A 20,158-nucleotide genomic window follows, 5' to 3' on the forward strand; every position below is an offset into this window, starting at 1 on the left:
AGGCGGGAGGGTGACCAGCTCATTCTCTTTCCTTGCGGGCGGGGTGCGGGGCCGAGGGCTTCCAGCCCCTCCGAGGAGGAAGTGCGCCGGGAACGGGGGGCGGGGAGGAGAGAAAGGGGTGCGTCGAGCCAGAGAGAGGCAGAGGGGGCCCTGGAAGGAGGAGAGGAGGAGGGGAGGATGGAAGGGGTAGGAAGCTGGGAGAGGAAGGGGAGGCGAGAGAGCGGGAGGAGGGAAGCGGGAGGAGGGGCGGCCGGAGGGGGAGGAGGGGAGGCGTTGCCCAACGCGCCCTTTCAAGTCTCCGCGCTCCCCGCGGCGGCGACGGCCCGGGGGCGGTGGCTCGGCGTCACCTCCCCCGACCGCCCCCTCCCCGGCCCCTCCTCCGTGCCGCAGCCCCGCTGCCCCGCCGGCGGCGCTCTGGAAATATGAAGAGACGCTGCAGCTGCGGCGGTGGTGGCGGCCACTGCAGCTCGGAGCGGCGCACGCGGCTGCCGGGGCAGGACGCGGGACCGGGCGCAGAGAAGCCGGGGCGGGCTGCAGAGAGGCAGGGACGCAGGCAGGGACGCGGACCGGGCCGGGGCGCCCACAGCCGCCGGACGGCGCCCAAGGAGCGCGCGCGCCACAACCCCGCGCTTCGCCCGCCGGGCATGGGGCGCGCCGCAGCCGCCTGAAGCCCCGGCCTGGCCGGGCCGCACCCGGCCGGAGGCGGAGGGCACAGCGCGCGCTCAGCTGCCCGGACACCGGATCGGAGCGCGGCGAGCGAGAGGGCCCCGAGCAGGACTGGAGATGTCCTGGCCGCGCCGCCTCCTGCTCACATACCTGTTCCCGGCCCTCCTGCTTCACGGTGAGTTCCCGAGGGCCACTCGCGCGCTCCCAGCCGGAGGGGGCAGGCCGCGCCGCGGAGCCAGCGGAGGGGTCGGGTCTGGATCGCTGCACGGTCTACACTGTCCCCTCGGCGGGGCGGGTCCGAGGGGAACCCCGTGCCCTCCGGCTCAGCCCTGGAAGAGGGGGTCTCTGTCCGCTTTCCCGGGCTCGGGACCCCTCTCCCCCAGGGCGCCTGGAGCTCTTTGCTGCGGGACTGTTCTTTTTGGGAGGGTCGAAGCTGTCCCACGCAGACACCTTTTTGTCCAGAATCCGTTGAATACAGTCCGAGGGAAACTTTCGTCCACTCTGCTGGAATTTCCAACTGTACACTGCCTGGAAATTGCCGGCTCTGCGAGCCTTTTTTCAAAATGTCAGAAGGCAGCAGGCTCTTGATGTGGTCCAAGCTTTTAGGAGAGTGGAAAGAGAAACTGATCATTTGGGGACGACACATCTGTCTGCCTTCTGAGGACTAGTGTTTGTTACAGTCTGCCTGCACTTTGCCTCCGGATTGAGGCGGGGTTGTGGGGTTTTCTCCCAAGTGGACTGTTGCGTTCTCTGGGTGTAATTTTAAGAAACAGGGGACTCCTATTAGCCAAGATTTAATTGTTACAACCAGTCTCCGAAGGTGCACCCAAACCTGACGCCCCATTTCCTGGGCTTCTTGTGACACTTTCCGCCAGGGGTTCTAGTAAACCTTTAGCTGGAGAACATCGGCGCTTTCAACGGGCTCCCAGAAATTGCACTGAAAACACCAGAATTGCTTTGGGGTGGACAAAGCAGGTTTTATGGCGCGTCGCTCTCATAATATTGACAGACCATGGCAGATCATGCTGTGTTGATGTGGGTGTCCTGAGCAAACTGTCCCTAATGCTCAGACACCTGACATTTCAACAGCGTGACTTCACAGCTCTCCTTCCTCAACGCCCACCACAGCCACCCCAAACCTGCAGCGGGCTCCGGCTTCAGAATGCATGGTAGCCAGGACTGAAAGTCTAGGAAAGGGAATTGTTAACCCACAAGCTACCGGGATGCTGTTTTCTTTTTGTCCTGCCCCAGGTGGGTGGCTTGCAGAGCTCCACAGGCTTTGTGAACTTGTCTGGCTGGGCCAGACCTGCCCAGTTGCCAAGGTGTACTGAGAGCTCCGGTGATCCCAGAATTTTAACAGTCAGGATGGAAGGCTTGCAGTTCGAGGGCAAAAAGAGAGAAGGTATAATTATAGGGTTGGACTCCTAGGCCCATCTGCTTAGAATTATAGAGCAGTTTTAATCTTTGGCTGAAACATGAAACAAATCAGAGCCAATGAACAGATGAAACAGCAGCTGCCACACACACAAGAAAAAAGAGAAAGAGATGAAACGGGGAAAATTGTCCCCCTTAAAAAATTGTTATTAATCTGTGAAGAAAAAAGAGTATGGTCAAATGATTTTAAAATAAAAACTCATTACTTGAAAGCTTGGCATGAACAGCATTTTTTGGGGTAAAATCATTGCCTTTTAAACTACAAAAGTGATCCTCAGAGATGTAATCTAGTGTACCTCTGAACATGTTCTCCCCGTTTTGAGAGGTAGGGGTTGTAATTATACTTCCTATCTACCAGTCCAAGATGGGGTAGCAATGGCTGATAGGCAACAAGAGCCCAAGTATATCCTGGATGAGGACAGTAGCCCCAAATCTCCTGAGTTTGAGAATTTGAGCCTGGAGTCTTCTGTAACTCAGAATCTGTGGGAGGAGGGCACCCCAGACCCCATGGTGTTGGGATGGGGAACAAGGAAATAACTGAGAAGGACAGTCTGAGCTAAAATGGGAGCACAGTGGAGCCAGACCGTTTGCTTGCTGACATGCATGTGTGCACACATGTGTATATGTATAGTATATATGAAGATAACATAAGATAAAAAAGGAGGTTTGCAAAGTTGAGTTGGATGATATGGATAAACCTGTAAAAAGTTATTCAATTTCAGAATGAATCTGCAATGGCACAATTATTAAAATTAAGTTGCTCAAAGATCTGCTTAGATCCAGCAGGGAGTATCAGACTCTGGTGCAGAAAATAAACAGAGGAAATCACTGTTCAAGTTATAAATCCTCAGGATTTAAGAACGGTTTGCCATAATTAGCAAGAATAATGTAAAGCACCCAAAAAGAATGGGATATTCTTTCTTTCCCCTTTCCCCCATGACTTCTACTTGATTGAAGTTTTTTTTTTTTTTTTTTTTTTTTTTTAATACTTTCAAGTTCTGAGATAGATGTGCAGAGCATGCAGGTTTGTTACATAGGTATACACGTGCCATTCTGGTTTGCTGCACTCATCAACCTGTCATCTACATTAGGTATTTCTCCTAATGCTATCCCTCCCCTAGCCCCCCACCCCCAGACAAGCTCTGTGTGTAATGTTCCCCTCCCTGCGTCCATGTGTTCTCATTGTTCAACTCCCACATATGAGTGAGAATATGTGTTGTTTGGTTTTCTGTTCCTGTGTTAGCTTGCTGAGAATGATGATTTCCAGCTTCATCCATATCCCTGCAAAGGACATGAACTCATCCTTTTTATGCCTGCGTAGTATTCCATGGCATATATGTGCCACATTTTCTTTATCAAGTCTATCATTGATAGGCATTTGGGTTGGTTCCAAGTCTTTGCTATTGTGAACAGTGCTGCAATAAACATACATGTGCATGTGTCTTTATATTAGAATGATTTATAATCCTTTGGGTATATACCCAGTAATGGGATTGCTGGGTCAAATGGTATTTCTGGTTCTAGATCCTTGAGGAATCGCCACACTGTCTTCAACAATGGTTGAACTAATTTACGCTCCCACCAACAGTGTAAAAGCGTTCCTATTTCTCCACATCCTCCCCAGTATATGTTGTTTCCTGACTTTTTAATGATCGACATTCTAACTGGTGTGAGATGGTATCTCACTGTAGTTTTGATTTGCATTTCTCTAATGACCAGTTCTCTAATGATAAGCTTTTTCTCATATGTTTGTTGGCCACATAAATATCTTCTTTTGAGCAGTGTCTGTTCATATCCTTTGCCCACTTTTTGATGGGGTTGTTTGTTCTTTTCTTGTAAATTTGTTTAAGTTCTTTGTAGATTCTGGATATTAGCCCTTTGAAGTAGTTTTAACAGCAAATGGGTATTACTCAACCTAACCAAGAGAATGGTTTGCTGAGTATGTCCTACTCAACAGATCGGCATTTTGCAAGCATTTAAGAATTCTATAGTAACAGATGAAACGTTATCATATATTTAAATAGAAGTTATAAATCTGAAAGCAATTCTTGAAATCTTCTCAGAATGGATTAGTGATTTTTTTTTCTGATAACTAGGCACTTTATTTTGCTCACCATGTGATACCATTTGTCTATTTATGAGTCAACTTAATAAGTAAAAGCATTTGTTCTATGGCGTTGAATGTTCTTGTGACAAACTTTAATAAATTTAGTTTCACACATCATTTGGAGATTATTTGTTATACCACCAAGCCAGGTTAAGAAGTGTAAGAAGCGCATGCCGTGTGAGGTTGCAGTGGATACCATCATGTTTGGCATCCAGTCTTTGTTCAGTTTTGTAGCTACTTCTATTTCAATTCATTGCCACTTATAAATCACCCCTAAATCCTATCGCAGAGTAAATGAGGTTCTGGCAAGACTTAAGCCTGTTGTTTATTTAAGGCTGCAAATGTGGTGCGAGACCCAAGTTCAAAATTTGATGGCATAAAAGTATACATGTCAGTTTTACTTCCCTCCTCTTCAAATTCTGAAAACAATTGCAATACTTAATCCAAATAAAGCCTATTGAATGTCATGAAGGTATGCAGCTGGAAGATGTCCATGATCACTGTTTTCTTTGCTTAGATAAAAGCCACAAAAGTTTCAGATGTCAAATTCTAGAAATCATTCAGCTCCACAACACAGATTAGCACGAGGTGTCCAGAATAAGCGTGCCTGTAATGCCACAGCAGAGTGCCCGATTCTCTTTGCTAATGGAAACATTTGATTTTAACTTTTGGAGCTGACATTGGGAGAGATGTTCTCTTCCCACATGCTGTTTACTTTTGTAGAATTCGTTGACTTTTCTGAGAGGTGAAGCCTCTTTCAGCTCTTGCCTTTCATTAAAGCTTATTCTGTCAAAACTTTTAAAAACTTTGCAGATTACTAAATTAGGGTTTAACTGACAAAATGTAAGGAAACGTTTATGTAAGGTAAAATAGAAATCTTTGAAAAACTGACTAAGGACAGTTTTTGTGACCAAGAAAACACTGTTCTTCCTGCACCTTTCCCCCCTTAGTCGTGAAAAGAATATGAAATCTTGAAAAGAAGCATGACTCCTCGGTACCCAACAGGGGCAAGGGTCTCAGACAGCTGTTAAATTTCCTCTTGTTAAATAAATTGACAAGCCAATTTTATTCTTTTATACTAGCCAAGTTCATTCTTTTTTCCCTTAAATGAGAAAAGAACTAAATATAGATGGTTGATATGTCTGCGTGATGACATACTACTATTTAGGGACAGACTGATGACAATATAATCAATCAAAGGGAGGCATAAAACATTTCAGACCAGAAATAGAAGATGATGTGTTAGTGATTGTCTACATCAGTTGAAAGATACACAGCAGGGCATGTCTTCAGCAGACTCTTCCCCTGGAGTTGAAGTGATTGCAGGGAAAACTTCAGGAAAAAATCCGCTACCATCCTCTAAATATGCCTTCCTAATGGGTTGGTTTTGTGAATAAAGGCCACTGCTTAGTCCTCTCCAATTTGGGAATAAAATTATTCTGGAAAGTCATGCGATAGGTCTGTACATACATATCAAGGTTGAAGAAAGGATATAGTATCGCCCTACAATTATTAAGGGTATTTTGTTCTGCAAGCGTTTCCCAATTTCATTCATTCAGCTAACCATTTAGTCAGTAAGTTCATCTATGAGGGCCTATGATGTGCCAAGTGCCACCACTTGCTAGGTCCAGGGACCGAAGGGGAACATTTCCCCTTCCTTGAAGATTCTTGAAGAATATCTAGGGGATGAAAGAGAAGAAATATTGACTGTCGAGCTTCAGAGCTGGATGGATGACACGCTGCAGTTGATTGATTGCACTATTTTCCCTCCTGGGAATCCCACAAGTGTGCATACACATACACACACCCAACAACTGTGTCAAAGAGGGTGGCTGTAGCTAGTCAGCTGCAGATCCAACATGCAAACTTTGCAACCTCTGGTTCGGCCCCAGTGTCCACCCTGAGGACTACACTAGAAGAAGGCACAGATAAATAACTTATTTTCAACTAAAGTCAAATGGAACCAGGAATTTGAAAACTTGATTTTATTATATTACTCGTAAAGAGAGAATACTTTTAGATATGAAGATTTCAAGATGGGCAAAAGCAGCAAGCCTACTACAAAACAATGGAAATAAAAACAAGAACTTGGTAAGCACAAGTACCACAGTGGTAGTATAATTCAGTTCTGTCTGCAATACATACATGCTTTTATTTCAAAAAATGGAAAGCTGTGCTGGAGTTTATCTACCAGCACCCACTTCAAAGCACACATTTAACAGTAATGACTGCTTATTTAATTGGGCAGGCAATTTCATGGCTAAGTAATTACCTGCATTTAATCTAATCAGTCACATTTTATGTATCAAAACAATTCTAACTTGAGAGCACTTTTTTCGGTCTGATTATTAAAGTATACAGGGCACATTATATAAAGTATGGAAACTTGCAAAATGGACAAGAAAAGAATCATTTTAAGCTCTCTCTCATTATTGATATTTTGACATTATACTTAGTCTTTTTAAAGTTCAGGCTTTCTCCCTTAAGCATTAGAATACACGTATAGAGATTAACCTGATCAAAGATTAGTTTAGCCCCAAGTGTGCTTGAAAATTATTGTTTTCTTCACAAATAATTTTACATTTTATTATGTGTAAAATAGATTGAAACTTTTGATTTCTCTGTCAATATAGACAGGCAGGTGAAAAACTATGGAATACATCCATCTGGATAATTTAGATTGTTAAAACTTTATTGAGGCCGGGCATGGTGACTCACGCCTGTAATCCCAGCACTTTGGGAGGCGTAGGCGGGCGGATCACCTGAGGTCAGGAGTTCGAGACCAGCCTGGCCAACTTGGCAAAACCCTGTCTCTTCTAAAACAAATTAGCGCATGCCTGTTATCCCAGCTACTCGGGAGGCTGAGGCAAGAAAATCGCTTGAACCCAGAAGGCAGAGGTTGCAGTAAGCTGCGATCACACCACTGCACTCCAGCCTGGGTGACACAGCAAGACTCCATCTCAAAAAAAAAAAAAAAAAAAAAAAAAAAACCCACAAGACTTTATTGAAAAATCAGGGTCTTGGTCATGGAGTATACTGTCCTACTTAACTTTTTCCTGTATATGTGGCCATGATTTGTGCCTAAGAGATATCTGAGTGCATAGTAGTAGGCACTCAATCATGTGTTGAATGAATGAATGTTGACTTGCAGAAGTCCAGCAGGCACCCCACCCTCTTTCCTCTCCGACTCTCTACAAAGGCTATGTTTGATTTCTGCATAGACTGGAGTGCTTGCTCAGAGCACCATAGGTTTAGGAACGAGATCTGCTGTGGATGGCTCTAGCCGAAGGACTGTGTATGCTCCATTTGGAAACTATTCCTAGGACTGCTTTCTGTGCATCATCTGGTGAATTCAGGGGATGTGAACTGTTAACCTGACACATAGGCCTTTTATTTAGGGCATAAACCTCCATGTAAATGGTCGACCCTGTGCTTCCTTTCATTTAGGTAACTCTATTTTTAAAATGCGATATCATTGGGAATTTTCATTCTCTGCTAGACTATTGTGATTATGATTGTAGTTATAATCATTGTGTAGTCATGCAGGATTACTATCGTAGGGTAATGGATTCCTTGGGTGTAAACCACTAGTGTACACGTGCAGGTGCACACACTTACACACCACCAAGCCCTCCAGAGCTCCAGGCTCTCATATAGTGCTCTGGAAATGGTCATCTATAAAATCATGTCCTAAAGCACACAGGACTTAATTTGTTTCTAACAGGTGAACCATTCCTTCCAAAATCTACTTTATTGCCTGACATTCATTAGAAAGAAACTACTCCTTTTGTCATAATAATTTTATCTGGGCCCATACCATTGAACTCCCAGTGTTTGAGACCATTTTATGGTGGAATCATTTGGATAACCTTATTCAGAATTCCTCTGGACTGGGAACTGTCTCTGGACAGCTTCCAGCTTAGATAGTACCGTGGACTAACTTTATACGTTCTCAATCAAGAGTGCCTCTGTTCCTGTGTAGTAGCTAGCATTTGATCAAATGAGATGATATATACATAAAGTGAATTATCAAGTGTAATGCAAACATTAGTCATTATCATCATGATCATTATGTTTAGTTTATAGAGGAAAAAGGAAGGCATAGATTAGATGACTTACCCAAAACCACTTTGAAGACCAAAAACTCGCAGCCATTTTCTTACTATTTGTTTAATCCTTTCAGATTCTCTTGCAACAAAGTCTTAGTGAATGGGAGCTCCATTCCTGGTCCCCTTAATTAACATCTAGAATCTTCAGCTAATCAAAATGTTGACATTATTTATCTGTGTACTCTCACTTATAGTATATGGTTTCTAACTTGTTTTATATGTAAAATAAGAGAAAAAAGCTTTCCATAGACCACACAGAGTTGATACATGTTCATTCCAATACCTTTCTATCCACAGCCCCATCCTACAGGCATGGTTGTTCCTAATAATGACCTTAAGGCACTTTTAAGAACCTGAATCATCAAAGCAAGATCATAATGTCAAACTGCATTTGACATACAATGGCAGAAGTTTCAACAACTGAATATTGTGATTAACCAACACTTCCAATTACACAAGTAACCCAATTAAGTGGATGGGTTTAAAAACTTATCATTATATGTAATAAGCACATTTATTATTATAAATAATAGGCGTACTCACACAGGAACTGTTATTATCAGTGAAGTCCTTGAACTTTGCATTGCTAAGCACTGGGATGATTGATTTATGCAATTTAAAATGTATTAAAGGAGGAAGTATATGTATTTTACAAAAGTTCCTTTTCAGATGTAGTGCTAAATTTCCCTCCCTCTCTCCCTCTTCTCCCCTCCCTCCCTCCCTTCCTCCCTTCCTTCCTTCCTTCCTTCCTATCTCCTTTGCTCCCTCCCTCCTTCTCTTCCTCCTTCCTTCCTTTTTAATATAACTGTTTGGTAATTCTTCCCCCCACAAGATGCAAAAGATAGTCAATGCCTCTCCAACATTACAGAAAAGAATTACTGTAGTTTGCTAGGAGCTGTTCCCTTCTTTTATCTTTCTCATTTATTTTGTCAATAAATCATACAAGACTGAGGTATGTATGAGGTAGGTATTTATTTAGTCAATAAATCATACAATACATTAGGCATTGCAATGCCTCATCATTGATCTTCCTGCTTCCAGTGTGTCCTCCATGTCTCTCCAAAAAACCAAAAAAGTGATCTTTACAAAATGAAATTCTTACCACACCACAACATTACAGAAAATCTTTTGTTGGCCCCTCTTCACCTTTCCAGTGAAATCCCCACTCTGCGTGATAGACACGTGGTGCTCTCAACTGTGGCCCTGCCTACCTGTGCCCCTATGTCCCCTTTTCCCAGAGCCTCCTACACGAATCTCTCACTTCTGCCCCGCTATGCTTGAGTGTGTTCAAGCACTCTCTACCTAGACCGCTTCTGTTCCATCTTCAAGGCAGAGATGCCTCTCCATGAACCCTCAAGGAAGAATTCTAAGCCTGCTCACTCTGTGTAGAGTCCTTGACAACCCTGTAGTTTCTTGCCCAACTGAGACTCCCAGGGGAGAAATGTTTGTAGCTTCTATGTCCAGAACAGTGCCTGGCCCTTCAGAGCCTTACTGATTGATTGAATGAATGATTCGCTTCCAGTCCCAAATTTGGAATTTGCTTACTTCAGGCAATGCAACGAACAGAAGGGCTCCTCAGCTGACCAGAATTCTAAGGCTAGTGTCCCCAGAGGCATACCGTAGCTGATCCTTGAGAAGGAAGCTTTGGGGTTTCTGGTCTAACTTCTATGCTTGGCCTCTGCTACAGCTGAAATTAGTACTTCAAATGACTTTTTAATTCCCAGCCATTTAACAGAAGTAGTACTCACAGGAAAGTCATCCACATTTGCCACATCAGATGAGCCAAGTAAATACTGCAGACCACTTGCAGTGGTGAATGGAAGGCCTAAGAGACAGTTTCTCCTGCCTTACAGCAACTTCTTTCACTTGACCCATTTAATTTTGCTCCTTAGGAGTAAAGTTAATTTAGCTCCTTAAGAGTAATGAAGATGTTGGGTACTTTGAAGGGAAAATATAAAAATGGAATAAATACCAACCCATTTTTCCATCTTAGAAATAGAATATCACCCTAGAGTGTGAGCCTGAAATCACTGTGACCTTGGGGAGCGGTGCCAGCCTTGGAGTTCTCCATCTGGCTGCTCCCATGGGTGCCCTTGCTGCACTGCCAGCCTCGCTGGGTTCCTGAGCTGTGCTCATTGTCAGATGTGAGCAATGGCAAAATGGATATTGATCTCTAGAAACCCTGGGCTATTTAATATCATTTTTTTCCTGCTTTCCAATGATTTGTGTATTAGAGGTTCTTAGATTTTATTTCTTCCACCACTGGTTAAAAACATAACTGTAGGCCTCCTTTCCCGTGTGACTAGTCTTATGAATGACCCATACAAATGCTTACTACCATTCCCTTTCCCTCTGCCTTTGAACTCCCTAACTTCCTTCCCAGAATCTGCTTCATCATTTTGACCCTTGTTCTTTGACATCCAGGCCAGTGAGATCTTAAGAGCTTCAAAGTAAAAAAAAAAAAAAAACACACACACACACACAGAACAACTTATCTTTATTAGTCTTTATGCTTCTGGCTCCTAAAGTATAGCAAATAAATGTTAATAGGTATGTTTTATTTGTTTATTTACAGACAGGGTCTCACTCTGTCACCTAAGCTGGAGTGCAGTGGCGCGATCATAGCTCACTGCACCCTTGAACTCCTGGACTCATGTGATCATCCCACCTCAACCTCTTGAGTAGCTGGGACTACAAGCATGTACCACCATGCCTGGCTATTTTTATTTTCCTGTAGAGATGGGGTCTTGTTATGTTGCCCAGACTGGTCTCAAACTCCTAGCTTCAAGCCATCCTCCCACCTCAGCCTCCCAGAGTGTTGGGATTACAGGCATGAGCTACTGTGCCCAGCCTCATTGATAGGTATTTGTTAAACTGAGGATAATATATCAGCAACCACAGACTCTGGCGCTTTGGGCCTGTCTCTCTTTTACATCGAGGGTCATCATTTAACTTTTCCTGGAGCCTTCGTGTCCTTATACTTTGTACTCCTCAAAGCTCAGAGTGAGCCTGGCTCCTCCATGTGGCTTTACCATGATTTTAACTGTTCTGTTAGTTAGAGGGGAGTTTTTGAGAGTGGTCTGAGAACCTTATTATTATTTGAAATAATACCAATCAACATGGAATGAAAGGCAGTGTGCTAAACTGAGACGAACCTCAAGAAGTGGGTGACGTTGTCATCCCTTCGTCACTGATGAGTGACCTGAGGCTTGGAGAGTTAAGTGATTTGTTTAAGATCACTGCACTAATACCGTGTTTCATCGATTGCAAGATACTCATCTTTTTCATACTTTAAGATCTCTGCAGGGGGTGCACATCTCATGGTCAGTGAGGGTCTCAGTCCTCCTTGGCCTCCAGACAGTAGCCATGAGGGGTGACATTCCCTTTGCCTGTGTGAACCTGAACACAGATACTCATACTGTCCCCATATCACCTCCTTTTTATTCATCCTTGGGGCTCATCTGGAGATTCCTTGCAAATAGGCTGGTTTTGAACATCAAGAGAGTATACATTTGAGCCAGTATGCTTGGGTTTTCCTCCCTCACTCACTTATAAATTACACTCTCAGCACTGAATAGAAAAAACCATGGTGAAAATCGGACAGATCTTGTAGTAGACCAGTGGAGTGTTAATTTGACATTAGTGAAGCAAACATTTATTGCTGGAAAAATAACTGCAACTCCATATTTTCTCACACAGTATCATTCAGCCACTTGGAAAGGAGAATGCCCAAAAAAGATGAGGCGTTGTTTGTGTTTTGTTACTGAAATATATGCAGAGCAAACAGATCACCTGTCACACATGCAGCAGTGTCACCAATGCAAGAGAAATTGCCAAATGTCTTTGACTAGATAAAAGAAACGTCAGAGCCAGCAGAGGCTGCTGTTAATGATACACGGGTATCTCAGTACTCTTGTTAAGGCATCATGTCATTGTTTAAATGTGTGTGTTTTGTCACTGATAATAAAATAATGATGCATCTGAACACTCCTTGATGTCTTGGATTCAGTGCAATCCTTCAAGTGGCAGATCTAATTTCAAACCCAAGCAGCTGAGCTCGGGAGATTTTATCCATATTCACTACACTCCTGGCTTTTCTTATCTTCATGGGAAAACACTTGCAGGGTGTAGAGGTTTGCACATCAAGTTTTATTTTATTTTATTTTATTTTATTTTTGGCGCTCACCGAGTTTATTGATTGAAGGATAAAGCAGCTTCATATAGAAATTGAATAGTTTACTGAAGGGTTTCACAACAAAAAGGACTAGAAGCTTAAAATCCAGAAGTATAATGTTGCTTTCCTTGCATTTTAAATTTTGCTAAAATAATTATGCCATTTTATTTTCATATTTGCAAAAGACTACACATCAAGTTTTAGAACATAGCTTGCTTGATAGTGAGACGATGGCTTCTTTGCTGAATGTTTAGTGACATATTTAAAGCAGAATCTCCCCCAACTCCCAATACCTTGTAACTTTAGCTAAAATTTATTTTAAGTTAGCCACATCAAAACGGATCACACCGTTGAGCCACCAGACAGCAAATTATATTCGGTTTCATTCTTTGACTGCCTAACAGGGACACTGAGGAAATGTTGACAGTTATGAAGATAATTACAACTGTTGAGGCTGGCGGAGGTCCAGTGAGCAGTCCCCTCTCCCCTGTTCTGGTTCAGAACTAAGGCAGTGTTCAACACGAGGGTGAGACACACGGAGATTAAAACATTAGCATAGTGATAAATACTCAATCAGAAGACTCAGCGTAGATGGGTGCCCATGACAGAGTGCTCATACTTCCCCCCGAATGTTTCAGACTTCCCACCTGGCCTAGCGCCACACATGAACAACAAAAGGGGCATGGTTCTCATTCCCTGAGGGGAGCGGCTGATCAAAATGCATGTACTATGTAAATAGGCTAGTTTTGCAAAGAGAAAAATGACTGAGTCAAGCACACTTGCTCCCATCTCCATAATTCATGTGGTTTCACCTGGGGAGGACAGAATGAGAGACAGGGAGGGAATACCCAGGAGTTCCCATCTAGTGGAGACACCTTCCCTTGATGGAACTCAAGGTCTCAGGAAAGGAGGCCCTTGCTTAATAACCATGACCATCAGTAATAACAACACTAGGCAGAGTTCTCATGTTCAGAGTTGGCTTCGTTTTAGCTCAGACCAGAATCAAGGGACTTGGCTAAACAGGGCTGAGTGAGGTTGCCTTTAATTTGAACATGGCACCATCCTCTTGTGCATAGAATCTCTTTCTACAGTTTCCATTTAGTTGAGTAATAGCCACAGGTATCTTTGTCTCACTGACATTCATTGCATGTAAAATGTGTAAGAACAATCAGAAGCTGTCCTTCCATCCCAAAGCCAGAATTCTACTTAGAGGGATAATCTGGGAGTTCAGACACGGAAACTAAGGTCTTCTCAACACCAAGACTTCATAGCAAAAACTAGTTCAGTGTTTTGTATGTTTTGGCCACACGATGGTAAATATCTGAATGTCTTACAGATACCTGAGTGTTATCATCCTGCAGTTTATCCAGGCAGATTTTCATCACATTGCTGTAAGTCACTGTATTCTGAATCTAACTTTTTGTTTTCAAATGATCTCTCAGAAACCATGCGTTCTTTATGAGGGTACTCATGTGTTGATTAAAAAACAGAATTGCCTCCTCACCAGTAGCATTCTGACAGGTACATTTTATTTATTTTGCATATTCAAAACAGTTTGTAAAGTTGTCTAACCTAGTGTCTTTTTTCCTAACACAGGGCTAAATACATAGTAGGTCTGCTGTAAATGCCTGTTGGTTTGTTAATCACTTCAGGAGTGAATCTCAGAGGAGACTGTGTGGCTTTCAGATGATAACTCCATTAGTTTTAATTGCTTTATTCTGAACATTAGACTGGTGGAGTTTTGCATGGGTAGCTTGTGGCCAACCTGCATGACTTGTTCTGAAGATAAGCTTGCTGCTAGTATTTCTTTACCCCTGGGAAATAAACATATGCAATCTTCTTGCCATTTTTCTTAATTTAAAACCCTATATTGTATGTTTAGCTTGTTTCTGTCCTTCTAGGGGTGAGGGGCTGAACTTGGAAGATAATTGGGGGGAAATGTCACACCATGTCCCTATTGTAGGAGGGTACAAGGCTCACGGTGAGCTGCCCTTTAGAGGGTGTCCCCTTGAAGACAGAGAACCAGAAAATGCATGGCTTGGTGTGAGCAGATGGAGCCAAGCCAGCAAGCAGATCCAAGCTGGGAATCATCTGAGTCCCCTGGGCCTTATCCTTTCATCACTGCCAGGGCTGCATTTTCATTAAGGCTGATTTCTTTGCTCTTTCCTTTCCTTACCTAAATCTGTCATTGTGTAAATTCACCCTTACTGATCACACTGCTGTCACCTCTCCCCACCTCCTCTGCTTTGGTGGCTCCAGAACATGTTCATTTCTCTCTCCTACAGTGTTGGTCACATTCCCTTGGCTACCCTGCACAAACACTCCTTAGATGCACAGCCTTCATTGCTGCTTCATAGATGCATGAATTTGATCTCTGGCTTTGCCAGGAACTAGCTAAGTGACCTCAAGCAAGTTATGTTGATAATCTTCAAGGACCTCAGTTTTCTCACCAGGGAATTGATCTACAATGACACTTGCCACTTTGGAGTGTGCCTCCTATATGAGAGCGTGCGCTGTCATGACACCTTGTAGAATAAACAATCATTTCCCACCTTTAGCCACTCCCTGCTGCAGAGGCGATTGTTTGGCCTGATGCATGTCTGCTGCTAGTTCTTTTGGCTAACTTTCTACTTTTTTTTTTTTGCAGGGCTGGGAGAGGGTTCTGCCCTCCTTCATCCAGACAGCAGGTCCCACCCTAGGTCCTTAGAGAAAAGTGCATGGAGGGCTTTCAAGGAGTCGCAGTGCCATCACATGCTCAAACATCTCCACAATGGTGCAAGGATCACAGTGCAGATGCCACCTACAATCGAGGGCCACTGGGTCTCCACAGGGTAAGAAGACAGGTGGGGTCTGAAAGAGGCCAGAAAGCACACCACCATGGAAGACCCTCCTTATGGGTTTTCAGATGCATAGAGACTTTATATCATTTACAATGATTTAGGTGTTGTCTAAGTTCTAATGAAGAACCAACCCACTCTTTGAAATCATGGTTGGTTAAGAAAAAGAGCTAAGTACTGTAGAAATCTTATGCTAAAGCAGAGATTATATTGTATCCTTGTTAACCACACAGTGTAAGTGAATAGATCCTTGTTTACTGAACTCTATGGGACCACTTGTGTATGAAAAGAAACCATTAGCAAGTGAAATTAAGAGTCTGCATTTCACCAACCCTGAAACATGACTTGCAAGCTCCGTGTAGTCTAAATATTCTAGCCATATTCTGGTAATTTAATATATGGCCTCAGGGTTCTAAGAGTAAGTTAAAAGCTACCTCTACTAGCCAGGGTGCAGTTCTTGGATTCTTTTCCATGCTGGGAAGCTGAGATTTATTCCAGTTTGAGCGCTGGCTTATCTTCCATTAGAGCTTTTAAAAATAGCCTAGAGGCAGATCTGCAATTTTTTTTCCTCTACCCATTAAACTGCTGAGAATTAACAAGACTAACTGTGGGATCTGATCACTTCTCCCTATGCACTGTTCCTGGGATATGGATAACAGCCTCTAAGTTCCTTCGGGAGGGATCAGATGAATATGGAGAAGAGAAAAAAAGAAATTGTATAAGATGATGAAGACCCAGAATTTTATTTCATAAAAATGAGGTCTCTGAAAATAACCACGACAAACAATTTTCATAAACAACCTTAATGTTACATACTTTAAAAATATCATTTTATTCAACAAATATTTATTGAGTACCTATTGTGTGCCAAGCACTGTTTTAAGTTGTGTGTATATAGCAGTGAACAAAACAGACCTGGTCCCTATCTTCAGGGGTTTTATAAGTACACAAGAAATACTATGGAAGTGGAGGGGTGGGGGAGACAGCAGGTGCTAAAAGAGAATACCGGGGTCCCCATTTTAAAATCAAGGTGGAGTTCAGAAAGTCCACCAGAGCTGTGACATCGTTGGCTGTGCAAAGACTGTGGGAAGAGCCAGAGGCCCAGCTAGATGCAGAGTGAACAAGAGGCTGGCTAGATTGGAGGACTGGCTGGCTGCGATCCCTGCTGCTGGGATGCAGTAAACCAGAGCAGACAGCCTCAGATGAGACTGCTGGGGAGGGTGGGCCAGCTCTAAGGCATCTTGCAGACCAGAGGGAACTGAAACCTAAGAGAACTGAAAAGTCATTGCAGGCCCTCAGTAGGGGCCATGCTTAAAACTTGATTCAATTTTATGAAAGGGCATTCTGGCTGATGTTTGGCAAGTGGATGGGAGAAAAAGTGATTTGGGGGTAAGCAGCTAAAAGACCTTTGCAACTGTTCTGGTTAGAGAGGATGGAGGCTTGGGTAAGAGGAGCTGCAGGGGCAGTTGAAAAGTGACTGGCCTGAGATCCACTGTACGTGGCAGGCAGAATCAACAGACTGTTGATGCTTGGATTAAAAAATTAAACATAAGGGATCTTCTTTTCTAAACCTCATCTAACGTGAATCACTGCTTACACTAAACTTCTCTTTCCTTGAGGGAGAAATCTGGGGTATTTTCTCTCTCCTTTTCCTAAGATTACAGATACCTCAAGTACTGCCGTGTGCCTTATGTCCATAGGATGTTACTCGACATCAGTTGTTAAACTTTACATAACAACGGTACCCCCTTCTAAATAATGCTTATCTTTCACCAATCCATCAACAAATAAATTAAAATGTTAGCAATTTTGAAAACTACTTGTGTTTGGCATTTTAGCCTGACTGCTTGATTTAGCATTGCTTTGTCAGTTCAAACCAGAATCTGTGTTAGCATCATAGATGACAGCGGAGTGGGAAGGCCAGAACTGATGAGCTGAAAGTCATGGTGTAACTGAGACTAGGATCTAACAAAAGGCGAAGTCCAGGTTACTTGCCCAGGGCTTTAAGTACCTCCCCGTGCCCCCCGTTGCAGCCTCAGCTGGTATATGTGAATAGATGACAATCAGAGCTGTGTGTGAAATTCCTCAATTCCATCCCACTGCTGTTATGCTCCGTAGAGTCTGTCTTAGTGCTTCTGGCTCAGAAACCTAGCATTCATCTAAGGCCACATTGGCAACCATCACAAACAAAAGGAGCCCTTATTTCTGTTGTGCCAGCTTTGCTTTTAGTTAATTGCTCCTTTACTTTTCTACTAGAAAGAAAATTAATTTTGAATGGACAAAAGGATGAGTTTTCATTTGCTGCTGGGTGACTAGATTGTGTCTCATGATGACAGACATTTTGCATCTGCCTATTGTAGCCAAGGTCCATAAAATAAAAGTGTTCAGGAAGTCAGCTGTTTTTGAATTAGGGTAAGGGAACTTCTTTTATAGGCCACCACAACACTCGTCCTCTTTATCCAGAAAGAAATGTCTGCATAAGGGAGGCTCACAGGTGGAGGTGAGGGCAAAAGGTGTTTGCCTTCCTGGCCTGCTCGTGAAGCGAGTAGAAGGCTGGCTGAGGCAGAGTGACTAGGAGCACAGCACCAGAGCCAGGCTGCCTGGATTCATGGACTGGCTGTGATACTTGCTGGTCATGTGCTCTTGCGTATGTTCCCTAACCTCATGCCTCAGTTTCCCCACCTGTAAAATGTGGGTGATAATAAGATCTAATTCCTAGGCTGTGGTGAGGAGTCAATGAGTTGGTATCTATAAAGGGCTGACGACAGTGTCTGGGCCATCATCAGCATTTTATTATTATTTCTGTATTTCTTAATACTATAATGAATCTCTTTCCCATACCTTTGGGCTTACAAAGGTCTCTCCTTCCCCCCTTCTTTCCCAGCTGTGAAGTAAGGTCAGGCCCAGAGTTCATCACAAGGTCCTACAGATTCTACCACAATAACACCTTCAAGGCCTACCAGTTTTATTATGGCAGCAATCGGTGCACAAATCCCACCTATACTCTCATCATTCGGGGCAAGATCCGCCTCCGCCAGGCCTCCTGGATCATCCGAGGGGGCACGGAAGCTGACTACCAGTTGCACAACATCCAGGTGATCTGCCACACAGAGGTGGTAGCCGAGAAGCTGGGCCAGCAGGTGAACCGCACGTGCCCAGGTTTCCTCGAAGATGGGGGCCCCTGGGTGCAGGATGTGGCCTACGACCTCTGGCGGGAGGAGAATGGCTGTGAGTGCACCACGGCCGTGAACTTTGCCATGCATGAGCTTCAGCTCATCCGGGTGGAGAAGCAGTACCTTCACCACAACCTCGACCATCTGGTCGAGGAGCTCTTCCTTGGCGATATTCACACCGATGCCACCCAGAGGATGTTCTACCGGCCGTCCAGTTACCAGCCCCCACTGCAGAATGCCAAGGTACCCTCAGAGCTCTGTGTTCTCCTCTTTATTGAGTAAAGTGGGTGATCCTTCTTAAAGGCTTGCCATGGAGGCTCCAGGGCACCTGTGAAAGGGGGGATTCTGCATCATGGTGGGTCAGGCCAAGGTGGGGCTGCTGCAAGGTGGGAGGAGACATGGAAGGCTGGGGCTAGGGGGCTGTAGCCAGTCAGGAGACCTGGGTCTGCCACCAACTTGCTCTGTGACTCAGAGTCTCAGTTCTCCTGTTGAAGTGGGTGGTGGTGTGGAATGATGGTTCCAGAAAAATTTCTAAGGCTCCTTTCAGCTCTCCCATCCCAGGAATGTCTTCAGTGATTCCAAGAGGAAAGTGAAGGAAATGTGGTGATGTTATAACCACACCTAGAAAAGATACTAAACAATAGCAACCTGGGCCCCAGAGGAGGCGGGGAGGGACAGAAAGGGGAGGTGACTGGGATTTGCGTGGGGATGTTGGACTCCACAGAGACCTTCCACCAGAGTCACTGCTTCCACTCCTCAGGGACACCCTGGTGAGTCCCGACCCTCTTAGGCAGAACAGGCTACTGAGGTCCCAGGCTTTACGGCTCTTGACCAGGCCACATGGCTACTGAGTTTTCCTGCTGGACCGTGAGCCCAAAGTTCCTTTCTCCATACCCCGCATTCTTTCCATTTCACTAAGGAAAATGTAAAGTCACCATGATCAGAAGAGGGACCAAGGAGGGCAGGAAACAATTAAACCTTATAATGTCTTTTCCTTGAATGATATTCTAGTAATTATATTTGGAATTCACAAGGCATTTCCTTCCCACAAGCTTAGAGCACATGTCCATGTGTAACTCGATCACCTCCACCATCTCCCTGCAGAGCCTGTGGACTCCCATGCTGGAGGGGCATGGGCTTCTGCCCAGGGCTCAGTGCGAATGTGCAGATGCGGGCCTGCTGCAGGCGGGCAGTGGGCAGGTATCTGCGGAGCATCTCCCTGGCCATCCCCCCTGGCTTTGTGGAACACTCTTGAGCACGGTGGCTCTGTAACTGTGGAGCCCTCCTTAAATTTTGTTTGGTGGTTTCTTCATTTTTCAAAAAATCTTTTTTCTTATTAGTCCTCCAAGACTACTCATAACCAATAGAGGTACCACAATCTTCCTCTGCCAAAGTCTGCTCTATGTTATCTTTTTTAATCTATGTTATCTTGAGCTTGTGAAATGCAAGTGGCTCTTAATAAAATTATGAAACAGCTGCTGAGGAAGTCCGCTTGGTGGAGGCTGCTTCCTCTGGATGCGTCTTGTCAGGGCTGTGTCCCCGTGTGCGAGAGGAAGCCCTGTACTCACCCCATGTGCCTAAGCCCTGTGCTCACCCCATATGCCTAAGCCCTGTACTCACCCCATGTGCCTAAGCCCTGTGCTCACCCCATATGCCTA

At 44.2% G+C, this 20,158-nt stretch overlaps 1 protein-coding gene across 2 annotated transcripts in view; it reads left to right on the plus strand.

The window, feature by feature from the left end:
- Nucleotides 1-422: 422 nt before the first annotated feature.
- The window catches only part of APCDD1 (APC down-regulated 1), a 34,052-nt gene continuing 14,316 nt past the window's right edge, over nt 423-20,158 (plus strand). The window contains exons 1-4 of one of the 2 annotated variants that reach the window (XM_032293395.1): nt 423-477; nt 686-841; nt 15,138-15,321; nt 18,212-18,743. In XM_032293395.1, the coding sequence (XP_032149286.1) occupies nt 423-477; nt 686-841; nt 15,138-15,321; nt 18,212-18,743 (927 nt within the window). Of the gene's footprint in view, nt 842-15,137; nt 15,322-18,211; nt 18,744-20,158 lie in introns of both variants that reach the window. The other variant, XM_032293394.1, reaches the window with a different exon arrangement.

This window comes from Sapajus apella, unplaced genomic scaffold (genome assembly GCF_009761245.1).
Source record: "Sapajus apella isolate SASKATOON/1434 unplaced genomic scaffold, GSC_monkey_1.0 scaffold29, whole genome shotgun sequence".
Classification (NCBI taxonomy): Eukaryota; Metazoa; Chordata; class Mammalia; order Primates; family Cebidae; genus Sapajus; species Sapajus apella.